The sequence below is a fragment of the Hippocampus bargibanti genome, linkage group LG05, assembly GCF_051943395.1.
Source record: "Hippocampus bargibanti isolate YZ-2025 linkage group LG05, ASM5194339v1, whole genome shotgun sequence".
NCBI lineage: Eukaryota > Metazoa > Chordata > Actinopteri > Syngnathiformes > Syngnathidae > Hippocampus > Hippocampus bargibanti.
The window spans coordinates 23,499,163-23,522,036 of record NC_142738.1 but is presented as its reverse complement, the minus strand read 5'-3'; the positions used below and the strand labels follow the sequence as shown (position 1 = coordinate 23,522,036).

At 42.0% G+C, this 22,874-nt stretch overlaps 1 protein-coding gene and 1 pseudogene across 4 annotated transcripts; one reads left to right on the top strand and one right to left on the bottom strand.

Annotated features, from left to right (window-relative positions):
- Nucleotides 1–253: 253 nt before the first annotated feature.
- On the bottom strand, nucleotides 254–4,559 carry LOC148898250 (uncharacterized; annotated as a pseudogene).
- Nucleotides 4,560–5,621: 1,062 nt separating this feature from the next.
- On the top strand, nucleotides 5,622–21,324 carry accs (1-aminocyclopropane-1-carboxylate synthase homolog (inactive)). 4 transcript variants are annotated; one of them, XM_088997359.1, is made up of 16 exons: nucleotides 5,622–5,699; nucleotides 10,176–10,853; nucleotides 13,501–13,805; nucleotides 13,894–13,953; nucleotides 14,051–14,121; nucleotides 14,204–14,273; nucleotides 14,848–14,914; nucleotides 15,233–15,330; nucleotides 15,709–15,786; nucleotides 15,893–15,993; nucleotides 16,799–16,888; nucleotides 16,996–17,041; nucleotides 17,182–17,323; nucleotides 18,862–19,004; nucleotides 19,155–19,308; nucleotides 20,081–21,324. In XM_088997359.1, exons 2-16 carry the CDS (start codon nucleotides 10,214–10,216, stop codon nucleotides 20,497–20,499), a joined length of 2,484 nt encoding a protein of 827 aa, XP_088853485.1. In that variant the 5' UTR covers nucleotides 5,622–5,699; nucleotides 10,176–10,213; the 3' UTR covers nucleotides 20,500–21,324. The 4 variants fall into 4 exon arrangements, with proteins under 4 accessions (XP_088853485.1, XP_088853486.1, XP_088853484.1 ...); XM_088997360.1 differs by lacking the exon at nucleotides 5,622–5,699 and adding an exon at nucleotides 8,555–8,883 and having other exon boundaries at nucleotides 14,096–14,121; XM_088997358.1 differs by lacking the exon at nucleotides 5,622–5,699 and adding an exon at nucleotides 8,555–8,883.
- Nucleotides 21,325–22,874: the final 1,550 nt, after the last annotated feature.

Below are 22,874 nucleotides of genomic sequence, written 5' to 3'. Positions count from 1 at the left end.
GGGGTCAACTGTCCAGAGCAATGGAGAGTGTGGAAAAGAGGTGAAGAAGCGTGTCCAGGCAGGCTGGAGCGGCTGGAGAAAAATGTCAGGTGTGATGTGCGATAGAAGGGTTTCAGCTAGGATGAAAGGAAAAGTGTATAAAACAGTGGTCAGACCAGCCATGATGTTTGGACTGGAGACAGTGCCACTGAAGAAAAGACAGGAAGCAGAGCTGGAGGTAGCAGAGCTGAAGATGTTGAGGTTTTCTTTGGGAGTGACCAGGTTGGGTAGGATCAGGAATGAGTACATTAGAGGGACAACTCATATTACAGACGTTGGAGAGAAAGTCAGAGAGACCAGACTGAGATGGTTTGCACATATCCTGAGGAAAGAGAGGGACTATATCAGGAAAAGGATGCTAAGCCTTGAACTGCCAGGCAGGAGACCGAGAGGAAGACCGAAAAGGAGGTTTATGGATGTGGTCAAAGAGGACATGAAGGTAGCTGGTGTGAGGGAAGAGGATGCACAAAACCGGGATAGATGGAGGACATTGATTCGCTGTGGCGACCCCTGAGGGGAAAAGCTGAAAGGAAAAGAAGAAGAAACTGCCCTACGCAAAGTTGACCATGACATGTTTTACATCTCAAAGTACAAATAATGAAGTTAACAATACATCTGCTGTTGCACAAACTTGGACACATCATCAGTGTTGATTCCTAGAATCACTGGGTGTTTCGGGTCTTTCAACAGACACCCTCCTCCAGGCGACCCGACCGGGGTTTGCAAGGCCCCGGCCTGTGTCCAAGTGGCATGCCACTGCTCCACTGACCCCATGGCTCTCCTCAACCAGAGCCATCTGGTGGCTCTTTCTGCTGCCTCCACGTTGTTGCCTATGGCTCTTCTTCGGTTTGCACCTGTTATGCCCAGTGTGCCATAGGCTTTGCTCAGGGAGTGGCTGGCAAATCCCCGACTGCCCACCTCCACCGGCATACACCTCGACCTCCATCCGTTCCTCTGACATTCCTCCACCAGCTCCTGGTACTTCTCCCTCTTCCTTTCCTGAGCCTCCTCCTTCCTCTCCTCCCAGGGAACCGTCAGCTCCAGCAAGAAGAGTTGAAATGCTCCTAAACTTATGTGTGTGCATGTGTGTGTAGACATAAGAGAGTTAAGAAGCATTTCATTATTTGTACTTTGAGATGTCAAACATCTGTCATGGTCAACCTTGCGTAGGGCAGTATACAGTTGTATTTTCCATTTGTGTCTGCAATTGATTTCATGGTTATTATCCATTCCATATTCATTCCATTTTCTATGCCACTTATTATATAAAAAATCATATATATTCTCATCCTGATCTCTTCCAAGGCTGTCATCTGGATCCCATACCACGGTATCTTCTTCTTCACAGACCTCATGAGAGATGCACCCCAGCTCCGTTTGAGGCTGGGCATCGGGAACTGGTCTGTCCGGGTCAATGATTTCTCAGCAACCATCAGAGAAATCTGTGGAATTTGGGAGGTCAATCCAAATGGCATCCTGGTCATTTGTGCCAATGGCAATGTCATTATTTGCTGTTGGAGTTGAATGAGACGGTTGGGATTCTCCTGCCCCTTCTGCAGTCATTCGTCTTTGGTTTTTGAACCTTGCTTGCAAATGGAGTGTCTGCAACAAATAGAATGAAAACTCACAAAATAATTATGTGTAGCAATTGAAAGTCATGTAATGGTAAACATTATGTTTTGATTCGGTGTTGTACAAACAATACATTTTAGGATTCAACTTCAGAAACACGATTAGATTGTTGTGAATTATCCCTCAAATGTGTCATGATCTGGTTGGCGACCAACGGGGGGCGCTGTCGGCCCCGCCTGCACCTGCACAGGTGCTGGTCATCCCAATCAGATTGGCGACCAAAGGGTAGCGACGTCAGCCCTGCCTGCAGCCTCGCAGGTGCTGGTCGTTTTAATCACTGACACTTAAAAGGACACCCGGCACGACCATCCGGTGTCGGTTCATTGCATGCATTGTGTATGTGTTTTTTTAACCTTGGCGGACTTTTACTTTTGGTCTTCTTTTGCTATACTTTGTATATTTTTCCATTCAGATGATTTTGATGTTTTACATTTTGTTCCCGCTGACCTTTATTTTAATACAATTTGTCCTCCTCCTGCTCCCTCCTGCTTGCTTCTTGGGATCCGCACCCGCCATCACCACCTCGCAAACCATGCCAGAATGAACCGACCAACCATCGGATCCCACAGGTACATCGGACCCGTCTCATTTCCACCCTGTGCCTGGCAATGCTACGTCCATGTTAGCCCGAGCCTCGTCGAGTTTGAATTGCGTCACTCGATGAGCCGTAACGTCCACGTAAACGTCCGGCCGAGACCTCCTTCCAGGTGGCCGTCCAGGGTGACACTGGGTGTCTGGCAGTGCACGCCCACGTCCAGCCACGCTGTCATCGTGCTTGAATAAATTGAGTCTCATCCACGACGAGCCGTGCAACGTTCGCGTCAACGTCAGTCCGAGACCCCTCTCACCGCTGGATCCCGGAGCGGCTCAGGACTGGTCTCGTTTCCCCGGCGCCGGGCAGTTCACGCCCACGTCGGCGTCCGGCCGAGACCTGGTCCCATACGGCCGTACGGGGTGCCATTCTGCGCCTGGCAGTTCGACGCCCACGTTGAGCCATGCGCCGTCGCGTGAACGTGCGAGAGGGATTGCACTCACGCCCACGACGATCCGTGCCGCGTCTTCGTCCACCCCAGGCTGAGTCCCGTTCCCATCAGGCCGCCGCCCGTCGTATGCTGGAGAGGCAGCGGTTGTCGTCTCCACCATTGTTCCCTGGCGAGTGGACCTTTTGGGAGACTGTTGGGACTTCTGGAAGCAGCCCTTTGAAGGGGGGGTACTGTCATGATCTGGTTGCCGACCAACGAGGGGCGCTGTCGGCCCCGCTTGCACCTGCACAGGTGCTGGTGGTCCTGATTAGATTGGCGACCAACGGGTAGCGACGTCAGCCCTGCCTGCAGCCTCGCAGGTGCTGGTCATTTTAATCACTGACACTTAAAAGGACACCCGGCACGACCATCCGGTGTCGGTTCATTGTTTGCTGCTTGTTTGCGGCATGCATTGTGTATGTGTTTGTTTAACCTTGGCGGACTTTTACTTTTGGTCTTCTTTTGCTACTTTGTATTTTTTTCCATTCAGATGATTTTGATGTTTTACATTTTGTTCCTGCTGACTTTTATTTTAATACAATTTGTCAAACAACCTCCTGCTCCCTCCTGCCTGCTTCTTGGGATCCGCACCGCCATCACCACCTCGCAAACCGTGACAAAATGCAATTTTGAGCAAACATATTCATAGCTAGGACACAGGTTTTCAGTTTTTTTAAGAGCAAAACTACTTCACTGCTTTTTTACTTTTATCCAATATAAAAATATCACCAAGTGGTACAAACCTGTTCTCACATGTCACTATCAGACGAGTGTCCATCATTTGCGTCATGATGAGATCCGCCTTCAATCAATTGCGCACTTTCTCCCACCAGATGAATGAGCTTCACTGCATTCATCCAAATGAGATGTTGGAGTATTTTCTTTTGTGCCAATGTAAAATCTTAACAGTTTCAATTTGTTTTTTTTTCATAGAGTCTGCCAATTGTTTCATCTAAAGCAATGCGGTTTCTTTTGAAATCACAGACCTCAAAAGTAAAGTCTTCAACAGGTCCTTTGGTTCAGCTTCCATCTGGGAAAAATAGCCCTTTTCCCAGCTCCAAAATCTGAGCGACAGTTGCTGTTTTTTCCAGGATGGCATGCCTTGTTCCTCCACCTTTGCTTGTCCTCACTTGATGGTAATTGTTGTCATAAAAATGGAGCCACCCAATTTCTATCTTCCTTTGAGTCTTTACTGCAGAAACATTTTTATGTCTTGCCATCCCATCAACATGGTTTTGGAGTACTCCCAAAGCCTCACCCAGTACACCTTTTTTCCTTGATCTTATTTTGCCTCTTAATTTTTGGAGGAGTAGTTCATTATCGCAACTGGACATTTTCTGATGACAAAAGCAAAGGACAGCTATTCGATCACCATAAGAAGTGATATATTTGCCCATTTGCTCTTCGGTCATCATAGCAATAACTGCCATGTCAACCTGCAAAGATAAATTGTGAGAATAAATACGTGACATCTTTATTTAATCATCTATGACTTTTAATAAATTTAACATATTCACATGAGTGATGGGAAACTACAGTCATCATTATTTGTATTCAATATTACACGAGAATAGTAGTTTAGGCAGCGGCAGCACATTTACTAACATATCGATATTAAATTGTGCTAATACATTATTAAAATACAATTAACAGTACAGGCAGAGTAGATAGAAATGTTAGCTTCACTTTCACTTTATTGACCTTCTACTACCAATACTACTTCGAAAAAAAATGTCCATGTTTCTCTTGTTTTGCTTATTACATCAGACTGTGTAGCTGTATGCCCACCTTGTCGCTTTTCATACGTGCAATGTCCACGCGAGGGACATTTCTTGACTGCAAGAAGTGTTCCAAGTCTTCCTCCATGATGCGCCGAGTTGTTGCCTTCAGACAATCAGCAGCGCGCGCGAGCGTCTACCTGAACCTGAAAATGTAAAATATAGCTCTATGCGGTGGAATCTTATTAAAATACGCTCAGTAGAAGTAATTTGAAGACATTTTACAAATTATGGACATAACTTGTCCGGAGACGTCGGTTGTCCTTCAAGATGTGATCCATGAATTTCTTGACCGTCAGACAACGATAAATTGACCCAGTGAGAATGTCAACCATGTCAGAATAGTGCCAAAACATGCTCCGAGGTTGAGACAGAAAATTACACAAATTACTAAAATATCTACAGATTTTTTTTCAAAACTCATTGGAAATAAATGTTAGTTATCCCGCAACTCGTATTGCACGGGATCAACTGTTGCTGTTTCGGCTGATTTGACTTCAATTTCGCAAGCGGAGGCTAGCCTGGCCGCAGTTGCGTGTTTGTGCTTGCGCGTGTGTCTGTGTTTTTTTGCGTTTTTGCGTGTGCGTGAGTTTGTGTGCGTGTGTGCGCGTTGACGCGTGATCTATAAAGTGAGGCTCGTTAAACTAAATGACCAGCCGACAAGATGATATCGTGCAAACAAGTTTGTAAGACTAACACATGGCCAAACGCCTATCTGACATCCAATACAATATTAAACCCGGTCAGTTTGAAAAAAAGTGCAGATGACGGCTGAAGAAACCTCATCGATATCAAAGTAGAATTACAAAAAAAAAAAAAAATCTTTAGGCATGTTGGCGCTATTTTGAGAAAGTTTTCATTCTCCCTGGGTGAAGCCGTTGTTGCCTGACAGCTAAGAAATTATTTTATCAATGTTTTTTTAAACAAATTACCGGTACTGACATGCTTGCATTTGTTGGAGTGCTTTTATTTTTAAATTAGGTAATGCGGCTCGCTGGCGGCAGTTACCGTAATGCACAGTATTAACAATCGCCGTGGCAACTAATTTGTCTTCAATTTTGGGAGTGGAGACTGGCGTGACCGCAGTTGCGTGTATCTGTCAACGCGCGATTTAAGGCGAGACACCATTTTCTTAAAATAAATGACACATCGGCAACATTAAGCAAAAGAGTTTGTATTATTAACATATGGTCAAACGCCTCTCTGACGTCAGCCCAGCACTAAATAGGTAAGTAAAAGTAATTCATACAGTTATGACTCGTTTTTGATGGAGGTTTATCAAAGTACTCATTTGAGAAATGTTTCTGTAAACATTTAATATCGCGAGAACTTGATTTTAGGATAAATTGCGTAATTATTTAAATTGGGACACATTTATTAGGGCATAGAGGTAAATTGGAAAGACGAGAACGCAGTAAAACACAAAAGACAGTGCCCCGCAAATATAGGCGATCTTGTGTGGTATGTCGAATCACCAGACATCGGCCGCCTGATACACACAAATCACAAATATTTGAAACCAGGCAAGCGTCCGTCCAGGGCACTCAAGCAATCATCTTTCTTGAAAAGTAAAATCAGACAATTATTCTCAACTAGAACTGTTTATATTTTTTGGCACATATTGGGGCTCTTGAGTTGGGTTGCCCAATACCCACAGACGGTATTGATCCGTGTACAACTGTAACCATGCTTTTGTGAGGGTTTCACAAATTATGTTCTTGTGAAAGTGCAAAGTTACTAATTAGAAAAGCGGACTCATATATTTTAATTGAAGTTCAAGAGGAGTATATTCATGTTGGTTTTAAATGCTCTGCACCCTTGCGACGAGCAACAGCAAAAATCACATTTACACTTTTAAAATAATAACAGAAGCATTTGTACTACACCAGCCTTAGAGCCAGACAAGCCTTTATGGGATGATGTGTGATTATTTGAAAACCAGCGTGCAGAGATGCATGAGATTGAACTTCTGCTCTGTCGCCTAGCCACAGCTTTTGGAAACGAAGCAGCTTAGTACAATGCAGGTAAATGCCACTGTTAAAATGTTCGTTTTGGTTTATGCCGCTATAAATGGAGAGCAGTGGTTTGGACACGTTTGATTGAAATCACGCAAACCGTTTTATTTTATGTTATCGGTGCACCCTAAAGCAGGGGTCGGGAACCTTTTTGACTAAGAGAGCCATAAAAGTAAAATATTTAGAAATGTTTTTCAGCGAAAGCCACACGCACGCGCGCGCGGACATACAAACGCTCGCGTGCGCGCGCACATACGAACGCTCGCGTGCGCGCGCGCACACACGTGCACGCGCGGCCACTTTTCAACAAAATATCAGAATGTATTATTTAAAATAACTTTGTGATAGTACTCACCGTTAACATAACCTCGTGTTTGGTAAAAATCCAGGAAAACGATCGGAATGAAATTCAATTTGCCGGTCCAGAGGCGAAGTTACTGCTAGCTAGCCTGCACACGGCTCATAAGCTTCCACACTTGCTATTTGCAATCTACTTCTCGCAGAAGTATGTTGATGCTAACGTTAACATCGGGCTTGTTAAAATGTCACTGACATTCGACTGTTTCATCGATGGTATTGTTTCATTGCAAATTAGAATCAGAACATTTTCTCTCCTCTAATGATCCGGTGCATTCACGCTGAAGTGCACAAGTTGAGCTCATTTAAAGGGGTGTTTACCTGTTTCAACATGACAGCCACTATCATCCAATCAACATGGCGCTTTCGGCCATTCTCGGTCAGTGTCATCCAATCAAAATTGCGCTTTCCGCCAACTGCAGCCCCAACGGGAAATGAACGGTGAAAAAAACGACAATATGTATTATAATATGTAATATTTATCGGCGAGCCATATGCAATCATCAAACGAGCCATATATGGCTCGCGAGCCATAGGTTCCCGACCCCTGCCCTAAAGGAATCAGACTGTGGAACTCGAAAGAAAGCCTAAAAGTACTTTACGTCTGTGTAAGCTCTCAGTCGTACAGGAGTGGTCCATCGATGAGAAGGTTTCTTCAGCCGTCATCTGTACAAATGTGAAGGTTTCGGACGTTTCGCCTCCTATCCAAGAGGCTTCGTCAGCGAACTAAAGTCTGACTGGTCGTATCGGCCCTATTTATATATCCCTAATGTCCAGACATGGTGGCGCCGGACACAGCTATGATAGGTCCCTACTCTCAGGTTGGGGGGGGGGCAGAGGACCCCTCCCTGTGGCCCCACTGATTGTTCCTACATTCCTGACTAACGACTGGCCTATTACCCCCACTCCCACCGGTATCACCTCATCAGCATAACGACCCTCATCAGCATTACGAAAGTTGCCTAACCTGTTTTGCCTAAGCAGGCTATTGTATGAACGATCCAAATTGAACCTCACCCCACCAGACCGGTTTAATGAAGGATTTTGTTGTTTTATAAGAATCGCTTCTTTTACCCCCCTTTCAAACCATCTACGTTCTTTCGCTAAGATTTTAACCTCATTGTCGTCAAATGAGTGGTTGCTAGCTTTTAGGTGCAAATGTACTGCCGATTGAGGTCCACTTATATTATCCCTGCGATGTTGATAAAGTCTTTTTTTGAGAATTTGTTGAGTCTCCCCAATGTACTGCTCTTTACAATTTTCATTCTTACAATGTATGGAATAAACTACATTACTTTGTTTTTCATTTGGTAGCCTATCTTTTGGATGCAATAATTTTTGCTTTAACGTGTTTATCGGTTTGAAATAAGTAATAATTTTATGTTGCCAAAGGACTCTTTGTAATTTTTCAGAAACTCCTGCAATGTACGGTACTGCTACTCCTCTCCTTTTTGTATCTTGAGAATTATTGGTTTCATTCCCTATCCTTTCTTCTAAAAGTACTTTCTAACAACGTGTATTTGGGGCTGCGAGGATCAATAGATGACAACGCCGGCGACCAAAAGCGTCGACAATTAATTTCAGTCGCTGAGTAGTCTGCATTATTTTTGCAGATTTGTTTCTCCTCTCTGAGGAGAGTCTGTGGTTCCCCGCCGCCCAGGCTCTATTTTTTGCACCGCTGAGTTAACGCACATGCGCAGTAGCGTTGATCCATGCCAGCCATGATGTTACTGACAAAGTTACGCCTACTAATTGGAACGAACAGGGTACCGTTAAGTGTAGCAGGATAATAGTACCTTGGCTAACCGTCATCGGACATCCAAAGTTCGGGAACATTTAAAGCAAGACGACAGAGCAAAGAGTGTGCAATGTAGATTATGCAAAGAAGACCTTGCCTTTCATGGCGGCGCGACAGCAAGGCGCGAGCATTTGCGATGGAATCACCTTTTGTTCGATTCTATTTCTGACGACGAGGGACAGTCGTCTCGGATTCTGTAAACAGCTTGTCTGGTTAGCTTAGCTGCTAACAATAATGTCAACGTGAGTGAGCTATTCATAGCTGTAAAGTTGTCATGTAAACGCTAATATGATCTTAAAACAGCAATGACATGTTAAACACTTATCGCACAGACACAAACGTTGTTACAGCGATTTTATAACGAAATAGGAAATGTGGCGATGCAATTTTTTTAACGTTACATCCCCCTCATCGGTGCTGATTTTCGCTGCAGCAATATGCGCTCAAAAACAAGCAAGCTTTCCGCCAGAACACAAAGTAATGCTCACTTAAGATGAGAGGTGGCAAGTAGTACAAATTGTTACCACTGAGCACAAAATGCACGTCTTCATTTTCTTTTAGTGAGCCGAAAACTGTTTGGTTTTTTAACATGATTGAATACTTTAAAGATGTGTTTAATTGTGTTTTCTTGAGCCGCACTTACTACGATGGTCGCGCAGGCATGTAAAAACCAAATTAAGGACATTTAAGGCTATTGAAGTTGAATTATGTTTTGTTATGATGATATTTCTTATTCGTAACAGTAATTAGTGTACATACGTGTTACTGCAGTTTTGTTGTCTATGTTTGCACTTTACATGTTATAAATATGAAAGGCATCAGTACTTAACTAAAGGTTCAAATATTGTACTATATCAGTCGAAATGTCTTTGTTTTTAGATTGCCCACATAATGCTGAAAATTGAATAAAAGTTGAAGATATGATCAGAATTTTCTTCCTGGTTAATTTTTACGTACTTTAAAGAATTCAAGATGTAAGTTGCTGGTTTTTAAGAGGTTGCTTTTTGGTGCTTTATGTTGCATACCGTCACCCTCTTAAAAATAATGGCTGAAGTAGTTAAAAACGCTTTCAATATCGGCTACATCCAAAGTGAAACAGATCATGTATTTATACGCATTAAGTGAAATCACAATGTTAGTTTTTATGAGTTTTCTAGGAAAAAAGACTCAAGGTAGTTATTTTAGGAGGCTGACGATATGAACTCGTCGACTAATCGCGATTACTGTTGATTAATCGACTATCAGATTTTGTGTAAACCCTACTGTATTCTGAAATACCATACCACATTTGCAAACAAAATGCATGGAAAATGGGTCAAATTTTCTGTTTTGAAAATTAACATTTTGAGTAAAGTCTAAAGATTTAATATAAATGCTAAAAATAATATTGTTGCGAAAAAAGTGTGCAAGCCTTGTAAATTAAAGACAAGGATTGACACGAAAAAAAAATGTCATTGCCCCCCTGCTCAACTTGCGTGGTCTGCGTTTCTCAAATTGTGATGATAATGTTTAGCCTGCTGATTGTTCTTGCCAGTTTTGCAGATAACTTCATAATCTCCAGCCAGAGGAAAGATGGACCCTTGTTGCAGGAATCACGAGCACGTCAGCCACTGGACAGACCAAGAAATCGTGGAGCTGGTCCAGCTGTGGTCCGAGGACTCCATCCAGATAGAATTGCAAAGCTCATTGCGCAACCAATATGTGTTTGACCGCATTGCACTCATTTTGCGCGGAAAGGGCATGTTCCGCACAGGCGACCAGTGCAGGGAGAAAATTAGAAAAATGCAGGTGGATTATCGTCGCATTAAGGACAACCACGAATCAACATCGTGGAAATTTTACGATGTGATGAATCAAGTTGTTGCTAATCGACCGTCACTCACATCTTCCACTCAGGGTGGAACATTTGTTGCGCAGCAATTGTTTGAGAGCCCAGATAGAATGGACGCATTGCAGGGGAATTCCTCCCCATGTTCCTTTAGTCGAGCTAATTGCGGTGGGTTTCCCTTTAGTCAGCCTCCTAAAACTGAAGATCCACTGGATGTACCATCTGAGGATCATGAGGCGATCCTGCTCAACACCAATGTTGCACAACCAGATCTGTCTTACAGATCCGGAGATGAACAGGAAACGGATGAAAGATTTTTCCGGGGAACAGAGGATCTCCTCAGTCAAGGCGAAGACTCTGCTTCTTCCAAAAGTTGTCCTACAGGTTGTTTTTTAAATTCTTTTTAATTACCCTTACATTATTTTTTACAGCAGATATTGCATCACAACCTTATTAATGATGTGAAAATGTAACTTAAAAACTTTACAAAGATAATGTTACATTTGAATTGAAAGGGTCAGAATTTTAGTAATTTGATTTTGTTGACATGCAAAAAAATCAACCCCTGCTTTGTTGATTTTGCCAGTACAGTACGTATATAATTATTTTTATCATAACAAAAAATCAGGCTAATATAAAAAGGAGGTCTTCCTACAAATGTAAACAATTTGTTCTAAATCTTTCACACATTTGAATGTTGACCCCCAATCCTCTATTGATTGTATGTAAATATTGTATTTATTTTTATTTTTTATCATTTATTTTTGTGAGTATTTGGATTTGCCTTTATTAGTCTCTCAATGGAGAAATTTACATTTCACAGCAGCAAAGTGAAGAAAGGAAAGAAAGTAGAAAAACAAAATACATAAGCTGCTGGAAAGGCAGCCACTCTCGCGGCGCCGTCTTGAAGTATAAAGAACAAAAAAAACCTGACTGGTCCAACAGCACCGACCTTTCCGCTGAACAAAGCGGGGCTGTATAGATTTTGCCCATTACAGGTGCAAAAAAAGCACAATGTTGGACACCACAAGCCCCTGTGGTGTCCAGCGATGACAGTCGAATGGCACCGACATTCCTCCCATTCAAAAACAGTACTGGCATATTCATGCTGCCGAAAAGGTGCAACCGCTCAGCACAGTCTCCTCAGTAGTTTTCAACAATACGCCTTCCTGTGAGGAATTCAAATGATGAACTTGTATGCTAATTGGAACGTTTTGTTTTCATCCAGCCCATTATGCTATCTTCAAACCAAAGTGACCTTTTTCCTCACATTTCTTGCAAGAGTTTGATTAAGGAACACAAACATAACTCCTCCATTGAGGCCATGCCTTCTTCTTTTCCTTTCAGCTTTTCCCTTCAAGGGTTCGCCACAACAAAATCAGTTTTCTCCATCTTTAGAGGTTTGATCCGCATTGAGGCCATGCCACAGCGGAAAAAAAGAGGTGCTTCCAGGTGTGACAGAAAAAAAAAAGTTTTGAAACGTCGTGTCCTCCCACGTTCCAAAACGCAGGTTAATGGAACACTCTGAAATTTCCCTGTAGGCGTGACTTTGACCGCAAATAGTTGTTTGTTTACTGTCAAAACAGTTCAGGGTGTAGCCTTCCTATTGCACGGCTGGGATAGGCTTCAGCATGCTCCACGACACGAGGATCAGCGGATCAAAAAATGTGGATGGATGGATGCAACATCGCAAGCCTGTGAGGTGGCCTGTGGTTGCGTTTTGGCTGATGGGCATCCACTCTTGGTTGTGTATTAGTAAAGCAATTTCCCAATTTGAAATTGACGGTGCAGTAACCATCATATGCTCTCGCACCCATGTAGGAAAACAGAAACTGACAAGTATACTTGTTAGAGGAAGTCATTTAGTTACAAAAAATAAATAAATAGATTGCTGGTTCACTACTGAAGAAAATACAAAGGAAATGTTTCAACCATTTTTTGTACTGCTTGTCCGCATTAGTCTGACAAATGATGTGGCTCATGTCCAACTCCATGCTGACATTGGGCGAGAGGCAAAGTAAACCTTGGACTGATCATCAGCCATCGCAGAGCACACAAACGTTTCACTTTTCCATTCACACTTATGGGAAAGGGATGAATACATCTAAAATGCAAGTTGTCGGGATAACTTGTAGTCAAGGTAGAATGTACAAAATACACTCAGCCCGACTCAGGATTTGGAGTAGACTCAAGATACATCTGTTCCACAAGATCAGTTCAATCGTTGATCAGCTGAAATCTGCAAAATAAGAGATGAACACAAACGCAATGGCATTTACTCCAGAGACATTCTGTGCTACCATCAGTAATAATCCTAGGGTTCTTATCATCTAGGCACAGATTTGTAAAATTTTAGGCAACACAAACGAACAAATAAACAATACAGACAATTATTTTCCCCAAAATAAAAGTGTCCAGTACACAAGGCCAATATAAAGGAGACACCATATGGAATACTGTTACTGTATTCTCTACAAATTGTTCTAAATTCCTCGTTTGTAGCCCAACTAAATTATAATAAAAACATGGATTGTACATCACTCTCAAGTTTGTCAGAGATAGGAATCAGACAAAAGAAGGCAGAAGTGGCAAGTAGTTAGGTGAACTGGGTGTCGATGCTTGGACTTACTTGGAATTCCCACTTAGTCAATGTTCCTGCGGCCCTAGACTCATCTCAGGAAAGCCTCCCTCCCCGAGCTGCGACAAAACAGCAAAGAGGTCGTGAGGCAGGCAAAACCGTGTGTGCCCACGGAGATGGAAAGTGTTGCAGTCAGGGCCCCATCAACAAAGCCCTTACCGGCCTCCTCTTGTGTGCTGAAGATCGCTTCTTCTGTTGGGAGAAGGCACAGCGAGAGAAGGAGTTACAGGCTGATGAGCGCAGATAGCAGCAAGAAGAGAAGAGAGCGGAACGGGAGCGCCAGCATGAGCTACACCTGTTCAATGTGCACACTGGGGCGTTAACCGCAGTGAGACAGGGTGCTGCGACCACCGAAACAGCACTCACTAACAAACACCCTTGTCTCCCTGCTAGATCATCAGTCAGCTTTACTGCCAAAATCAACGGCCTCCTCTGCCCAATCCTCATCTGAGCCGCGTCTACAGACTCCCTCCGCACTGTCCGTTTCCAGTAAGGCGACAATAAAGTCAGAGCTGCACCCATCAGTCAAGACCTGCACAACTTCAGAGAATGCATTGGCAACTGTGAGAGTTGCGAAGTCTCCTGAGGCTAGTGTGTACCTGTCCAATCGTGGTAACAGTATTCGACAGCAACAAGGCATCCTCCAGGCAGGCTTCGCTCACTATGGAGAAAACAGATATGACATAGACAACCCTAACGTGAGTCAACTGCTCCACGGTAACGTTTCGCAGATTAGTTTTAGAAACGCAAACGGGATTATGCTTGTCTCTCTGTCCCGTGTCCCAGGGTGTTATCAATTTGGGCACAAGCGAAAACAAGCTCTGCTATGATCTTCTTCATCAAAGGGTAATGCTCAGTTTGTCCTGCATTTATATATTGATGAACTTTGTCATGCATTAATACAGTCCAAGACAGTACTGTTTCACTTTGCTTTCTAATGCAGTTGACCCAATCTGACATGCTCCATGTTGACCCTGACCTTTTGCAGTATGGCGACTGGAGGGGACACATGTTGTAAGTGATTTGCGTTGATTTTGAATTACAAAAAAGAAAGGGGCAATTTCCCAAAAATGCTATTTCAATCATGTTCTTTTAGCCTGAGAGAAGCGGTTGCCGACTTTCTAACGCACTATTGCCGTTCTCCAAAGCTATTGAAAGCTGACAACGTAAGTGGAATTCATTTCATAATCTAATGGTCATTACATTTGTAACATGTATGATTTCCTCTTCAGAACTATTTGAATCATATTCATAACTGGATGTGTAACAAGAAAGCGTATTCTCCCAATCTGAATCCATTGTCTTCATTCTCGAGCAATGCAAGACGTCTTGGCGTGACGTCACGAACTGAGGGCGGGACTTTCTGAAAATGCCCAATTCGCAGCTCAATTTTTTGCAGATTTTGGACACTAAGTCATTTTTATTGGTATTTTGCATTTGCCTAAAAATATCATACGTGTTTTGGGTATTTTCGATGCTATAAAACGTTTTTCCGATGTCAGTTAGGAAACAAAAAAGTGATGTCAGTTGTCCTTTAGGGGAGAGGAAAAAAAACAAGGTCACACATTTTTTTTCAGCTGATGTTGCCAAGTGAGTTCATTTGCATTTTTTGATTGGCCAAATCAGCATTCGGTTCAAGTTCAGCAACTTTATTCATTTGTAGATCATCGGGCCCTCCTCAGTGACAACATGTTTATTGTCAGCTTTGAAATAACGCAGTGCATTTGTGTATTTATGCAGGTTATGGTGATGAATGGATGTAGTGCAATCTTTTCGTGCATTGCAGCAGTCATTTGTGACCCAAAAGGTGAGTTCCTAAATGTACACTACTACATACATTTTTTTGTGGGCGGGGGGCGTTAAAATTGATGTTACACTTTACACCGCAAATAATTTGGATGTTAAAACTGACATGTAATAATCTCTGACTGCCACCCTGCTGTCTGATAAAAAAAAATCACAAGCTGTAATAGACTGACGTGACTGGAACATAGAGTATTTTCTTTACTTTTTTGAAATTGTGTTCCCCTTCAAGCACTCTACACATTGTATTTTTCAATAAAATATTTCCAGATTTAGTGTCCGAGTTGCATCGTATTTCTAACCACTGTTTTCTGTTTTGTAGATGCCATTCTTATTCCCAGCCCTTTCTATGGTGCTATTACTGAGGACGTGCGCTTGTACAGTGATGTCAAGTTGTTCCATGCCCCTCTCGACTCTGAGGTAGCAACACACATCCTGGATTAATTTGCTTCATATAAAGAGTCAATATCCATTTGGACCATTGTATATTTGTGATATGGCATTTGCTAATTGGCATATCCTGACAACCTCCACCCCTCATTCATCACTTGCTTGCTTTTTGTTTTTTGGGGGGCTGTGGAGATCCCCGATTATTTGCATTTTCCCCATAGTTTTTTTCCATTATAATTACGAGGAAGTGTCAATTATTCACAAAATTTCCCTTATACCGCTATAATCATATACAGTCCAATCAGCAACACTCTTTCCACTTTAGCTTAATGTACCCCAGTAAATGTGGTCCAGCGGGCTCTCGGCTAATGTTGAGACTTGCCTTCTTATTTTGAAAATTATTTATAGGATGGTAATGAAGATGGTCGACTTTTTCACCTGACCGTGAGAAAACTGGAGGAAGCCATGCAAAGAGCTAAGCAAGAGGTAATGTACACATCCGTTTGCTTCCCGATTCATATTTTGAGAGAGTGCTAATGCATTTGCAGTGAATTCCGAATTGATTGATGAGTAAATGTTGCTTTTCAAATAGGGGGTGAACATCCGGGCTATTATTCTGGTGAATCCTCACAACCCTCTTGCTGAGATCTACACCCCAAAGGAGATGCTTTCCTACTTGCAGTTTGCCAAAAGGTGTGCTTTGCCCCTCAGATTATACGTGTTTAAGGATAACGTAATTGATAACTGAGGGTAACATACGACGGGTAGAAAAAGTTTACACACCCACGCTGAATTGCCAGGTCTTTGTGATTGCTGAAGAAAAATGTGACATGAGTGACAACATATTTACGTATTGGGGTTTTATCACTTTGCTGCTGTGAAATGTACATTTCTCCACTGCGAGACTAATAAAGGCAAATCCAATCAAATCCAAAAAGGGGTAAGACAGGAATCTTATTTGGGGTTTTAAAAGCCCCAATATGAGCATATTGGTTTTTCGAAACCTCCCGCTACATAATCAATGTGAGCCTGAATTATTTGTGCCCCGTGATTGGCTGGTGACAAGCCCAAGTAATACCCCTCCTCCTGCCTGAAATCAGTTGGGATCGTCTTCAGCTCTGCCAATTAGGAAAAGCGGTCTTGAAAATAGATGGCAGGATTGAAGATAATTTAAAATACCATGACCTTACTTGTAAGATCTGCACTCCCACAGTTTACCCAAAGACGCCATCCACCACTTGACATTTTATGGTCGAGAGCCTGTGTCTGGCAGGAAGTGACACGTGTCCATGTTGTTTTAACTGCCTTCTAATGAATCAGCATATTTTCATTCTAAGTGATCTTGGCAACAAAAAAGGCCAGTGTCGACTCTCACAGTCACTCAACTGCTGTAACCATGAATCACAATGTTTTTTTCTACTTGTGTAGTATGCATTTACTTTACTTTTCGCATTACATATGGGTATTCTGTGCTAAATCACTTTGCCGTCTGCTTGAGGAATGAGATCCATGCCATCATAGATGAAGTGTACATGCTGACGGTGTTTGATGAATCAGTCACATTTCACAGTGTCCTCAGTCTGGAAAGGTACTGTGTTAACCTCTCCTCTTTATTATTACTCATGTGTACCCTTTATCATGATAATTATGGCTGGAGATTGCCTCTTAACTGCTAATGATGTGCTCTTATTTCAGTTTGCCCGACCCACAGAGGACACATATAATGTGGGGGCTGAGCAAGGTACGCGGTTGTGCTGCTTTGCATTATGTGGATGACTTTTTTTATGACTCCTGATAGAACTGTAAATTCTATGCTTTTCCTGTACGGACGATTTGCTGTCAGTGTTGCTTTGCTTCTTGACTTCATCTTGTCCTTTCTAGGACTTTGCTATGGCTGGAAATAGATTAGGCACTCTTTATACTGAGAACCTAGACCTTGTGGAGGCTTTGAGCAAATTGGGCTCATTCCATGGTATCACTGGGACATCTCAGCATCAGGTTGCACAATTTCTTCAGGACAGAGGTATGGTTCAATGCCTCATGGAAAATATATCTAAATATTCTCTTTATTGTGCATAACTTTTACATTTTTGTGTGACCTCCCAGGGGGAAATGACTTTGTTTCTTTTGAAATGCTTGCATGACAAATGACGCATACTGAATTGTTCAGTGAAATCGGTTGATGAAAGCATGTTACAGACTGTAATTAAACACTTTGTTGTTTTTTCTAAAGCTTATCTAACTTTTTTTCGGGACAGGTTGCACACTAATTTATATCATGTTCCTTAACTCATTCACTGCCAGGCTATGTGCATAAATGTGTCCACTCCAGTGCCAGGGTTTTTCACTCAAATTGCAAGACGCACAGAGTATTGAGTTGTAGGACTACATAAACATTCAATGCAGCGTGAGAAACTTAAGACTCTCTTCTTTCATCAGAAAAAAATAGTTGATTCCTAAATTATATGGGTCTGGAGTTATATGAGCATGAACTGAGGGTGACTGTCCAAAATACAATGCAATACATACCTATTGGTTTATATAGTGCTTTAACAACAAGCTGAAGCTGTAACAAAGCGCTATCATAGAAAAAAGGGAAATGCTGCCACTTGTGGAAGGGCAAAAATAAATAAAAATCATTGACAGAGGTCTGACTAGCGCTCTATCGGCACTCCCCGCAGTAAAAACCAAAGCGCAAACACATTTGGGAATGGTGCTCCACATCACATTTTCAATTCCCGAATAAATTTGGGAATGGCAGCAAATTAGTTAACCACTCCAATATGTGAATAACTCAAATTCATTCATTCATTCATTTTCTGAACTACTTTATCCTCACTATGGTCGCGGACGGGTGCAATGGGCGGGGCACACTCTGATCCTGTTGCCAGCCAGACGCAAGGCACACAGAAATGAACAATCTGGAGTGTTCAAGCAGCCTGCCATGCATGTTTTTGGAATGTGGGAGGAAACCGGAGTACCCGGAGCAAACCCACAAAGGCCGAGGGAGAACATACAAATAGGGTGGCCGGAGTGGGGCTAGAACCCACGACCTCTGCACTGTGAATTCGATGTCCTAACCACTCGACTACCTTCAAACTAATTTTACAAAGCATCAATTTTAAGAAATTATCTGCATTTCCATTGAAAATAATACATTTTGTTTTAGCCTTTGTGCCAATGCAACATATGAATACGTCCTTGATAGATGGCAACGGTGTATCTGATCACGATTAAAGTTTGTCATGGACAATCAAATGTCAGTGCCTTTGAAATCTACCATATTTATACCAATGAAGTGGAAAATTACTGTTCTTAAATCAAGGGGCTCACTTTATTGCATGGCACTTACTCTGATAATGTTTGTCAACATGGCTGTAGATCATCTTGCACAGTCGAGGTCAAAATGTAGGCTTCGGATTTATGTGTGTCTCTCATTCACTTTCAAGGTTCATCTTTGTGCTGTTCAGCCTTTGACGCAAATTATGCTGCACAAATATTTGAAACATCATGTGCACTGCTGCTGTGCGGCTAATGATGCCTCATGCTGTTACGTTGTAGAGTGGATCAACAAGGAATTTTTGCCTGAAAATAGACGCCGATTGAAAGCTGTTCGTCGCTACCTGACGGATGAGTTGCAGACAATGGACATTCCCTACCTGGACAGTTCTGCTACTTTGTATGTCTGGGCTGACTTCAGGAAGGTAACTTGACCGAGGTCACATTGTAATGCTTTGGATGCTATGGTGATAATCAAATGATAATTTGTGCAAAGGTAATTGTTGAAAGTCCTTGTCTTTAAACATCATTGGATTCATTGGGTTTGATGTCACTTGCTTGTCTGTTTTTGCTAGTTTCTCAGATCCCCATCATTTGAGGAGGAGTTGTGTATGTGGCGCTGCTTCCTCAAACATAAAGTTGTATTAAGCTGCGGGCAAGCCTTCTCCTGCTCTACACCTGGCTGGTTTCGCATCGTATTCGCTGACCGATTGGAACACCTTCAACTTGGTCTGTCATTCTCTATAGATTTATTATAGATTAGATTACATTCGCCTTTATTAGTCTCACACTGGAGAAATTTACATTTCACAGCAGAAAAGTGATGAAAGCAACCCATTGTGTTCATGCCATTGTCTACAAATTAACTAGAATGTTTTTTTAAGAGATGAACCGCTGTTATTTATAGGTAATAGTAGAACAAAGTCGTGTCGCAAATAGTGAACGGCAAACAATAGCCCCCTCTAACCAATGAAATAGGTTATATTTCCCTATTGAAGCCACAGGGTGGCAGCAAAGACTGATATTTATCTAAATAAAGCTTGCAAATTTACCGGTTCTTCAACATAACTGTTGGGACCAAAATAATTGTATTGCTTTGCCCTGAGCACATTATCACTTAGATAATGCCAAACAGAGATTGTCGTATAAATCATCAATCATTAGCCTTGCCTGTGTGCCAAACAATGTAATTTGACATTCATACAAGGACATTGATTTACTACTAAGTACAACTGTCACATTTTAGTTTGGAAGAGCTCATATTATACAACATTTTTTTACTAATTAAGGGGCGTTTACTCTGTCAAATGTTGAGCTTAATCTTTAAGGATTCCTGGTGAAAATGAATGAAAGGAGCACTCAACCTTTTCTTTACTGCACTATAAATGAGTGAATAGCTTTAATATGACTTGCTTGGATCCTCGTTCATACATTAACTGAATTCCAATTACTGACGTGTTACTGACGTGTTTTGTGTTCAATTTCTTTTGTTTTGTTTTAGGGCTCAAAAGAATCAGAGAGGCCTTGAAAGAAATCAAAGAAAGCAGTACCAACAGAGATTTCTTTCATGTCAAAGAAGCTAGTGAGGAGCGTGAAAGACCAATGATTGAGGACACTTCACCTTCCGACAAATCTACAATTGAAAATTCAACATCATCCCCCCAGAGCAAGTCAGCGGACCAGCTGAAGGAGAAGGCGTGTTCTGTTCTTGACTCGAGCTCACTGGGCCCTGATGAGCTTGTGTTGCTGGACTGCCAAGCCACTAAGCCTGCAGAGAGCCTAGATGTTTTGATTGGTACGCTCAAGCATCAAATTCGCTCTTCTGATTGGTTGGAAAAGAACACGCCAGAGCGGTCTGCAGCGGAGGACCCAGAGATTCTTGATGTATTTCAAACCCTGTTGGCACAAGCCAGAAAGTAAAATTACGGATAAACAAGCAGAGATGTGGCTGCCAAATTACAGCGAGCAGCACTTAAAAAACTCTCATGTGATGTTATGTATATGGCAAAAAGCTGAACATGCACACCAAAAGGAGGTCGCTTTATTTCTTAAATTTGGTGTTTTTGTTAATCGGAGTGTGGTGGTGGGAGTAGGGGCTCAATTTTCGAGAAGGACTGCAAGAATTAAGCATTTGGTGGACCAGGTGGTAGAGGAATCAACCAACACAATAATATGTTAAACGTTTTATTTCCATGACGCCTTTTAAAACATCTTTGTGAATTTACCAAAAGTTTTCTGTGTGCGCACGCGGGGTCAATGGGTCAGAGAGGGCCAACTGGCACATAATCTGGAGGGCTGAGGGCTCTTTGAAGTCACAGCCGCTTGACCTCAAAAGAATGCAGACTTGGCTTGAGAGTAAACAGTTTGGGAACATGTTTTAGGATGCAAACAAGGTTTTAGGAACTGGTAATAAATGTTAAAAAGCCCAAGAAGATTTTTTTTATCACTATGTTAAAGTATCTTTTTTTGAAGGGAGTACACTGTCTGAAGTTCAAAGCTTGGCAAAGGTTATACTAGTAGTAATAATAATAATAATACATTTCATTTCATTTAGCCCCCAGTCCAGCGGAACAGCTGCACTGGGGGTTTGGTATGCAAATATAGGGGGAAATGTTTTTTCTCAGATGTTACTTGTAATTTGCAGATGTAATCAATAAAAGGTCGGCAAGGAGCACGGGGAGTTTCAAGTGCGATTTGCGAAGCAATTACTTTTGTCGCTTTGAAGAATCGTGCCCCCTGTCGACAGTAAAGACAATCTTCCTTGAGTCGAGTCCTATGTTCAAACTTGTCTGGTGGTATTCCTTGACACCATTGCAAATGCAATGAAACCAAAACGACCAACATTTTTTTTCTGATCCAATTTCCTATTCAGAATTTCAAATTTACACTCATTGCAGCGTGCCTCTGAATTTTTAATTTAAAGGACAACTGACACCGCTTTTTTTCAAGCTGACATCAGAAAAACGTTTTATATGTATCTAAAATACCCAAACACGCAGGATGATATTTGTAGTCAAATGCAAAACATCAATAAAAATTACTTTAAGTGTCTAAAAACTACTTCAAATTGAAACCGGAAGTGGCCAGTTTCTGAAGGTCCCGGTGTCATTTTGAGGCATCTGGAGAGAAATGTAGCACCCACAAGATGGCGAGAAAGCTCCGTTGACATGGGCTGATTTTTCTCCTTGGAATTTTTGTCGGCGAATATCAAATAGTTTTTCGGTTTAACACAACGATTCACCATCACGTTATTTATGTGTTTTCCTTTTAATTTCGCCATCAAAACGGGTCAACATGAAGTTTTCAAACCAAACAAAGTAACGCAAAAAGCATTGAGGTGATGAAAGGACTGCTACAGTGTGTCCTTTCTTGGTCAGGAGTGTTCCTTCCGTGACGTGACGTCAGGACTCGTCACCAACTCAAAAAGAAGACTTCCGGAAGATTCAGCGCAAGTCTTAAAATGTAAAATATACCTATATGCGGTGGAATCTTTGTAAAATACGCTCAGTAGAAGTCATTTGAAAATTTTACAAATTATGAACATAACTTGTCCGTAGGCATCGGTTTCCCTTTAAGGTTTATTTATTCAGCAAGCCAATTAAGAATATATTTTCAATATTTGCAATACTGAATTGGCTGCATTAAAAAATTGTAACGTCCAGTTGCTTGTTATTCGCATATTTGAGGGCTGGGTTTGTCAAAAGAGCATGATGTCACACAGAGAAGGGAGGAGCCTAGAACAAACAGTTCACTCACAGTCTGAGTTAGGAGAGCATGGGTGTGAGTTGTGGCCGCCAACAACTCCGGGATGTGTGTGCTAACTTCTCAATTTGTTTATTAAAAAGACTGACCCGCTATACCAGCGACATCCTTTATCACGCTGAAGGGCATTACAATATGTACTGAATCAATACCAGTGGCGGGCCGTGGATTTCACCGCTAGGTCTTCAGTCGTGCTATGTCTGAATCAATCCAGACTGAAAAAAGTGTGTTGTGATTCACTACAAGTCCACGAGAGGAGATAACTGACCAACCTTTATTAATCAAAAACGTTTTCAAAATATAAATAAATATATAAAAGTTTCCCAAATTTAAGGCACAGCACATCATAAGGCGCTACAGTAGAGGCTGAGGTTATGTTTTATGTATCCCAGCATCCCACACTACTTCTTCTACAAGGGCAAATGGAGTCGGTGGCTGCTAGTTGTGAGACCTGATGTGTCTCACATATAAAACGCACCAGCGTATAATGAAGGTTTCTGCGTGCACCTTGTACAGGTACCAGCCGACTTACA

Excerpts from the sequence above, each read along its gene's own strand:
- accs (XM_088997359.1), top strand. The coding sequence starts at position 10,214 with ATGGACCCTTGTTGCAGGAATCACGAGCACGTCAGCCACTGGACAGAC. Across the intron at positions 13,806-13,893 it reads ATGACATAGACAACCCTAAC|GGTGTTATCAATTTGGGCAC; the intron begins GTGAGTCAACTG and ends CCCGTGTCCCAG. Across the intron at positions 16,889-16,995 it reads AGTGTCCTCAGTCTGGAAAG|TTTGCCCGACCCACAGAGGA; the intron begins GTACTGTGTTAA and ends CTCTTATTTCAG.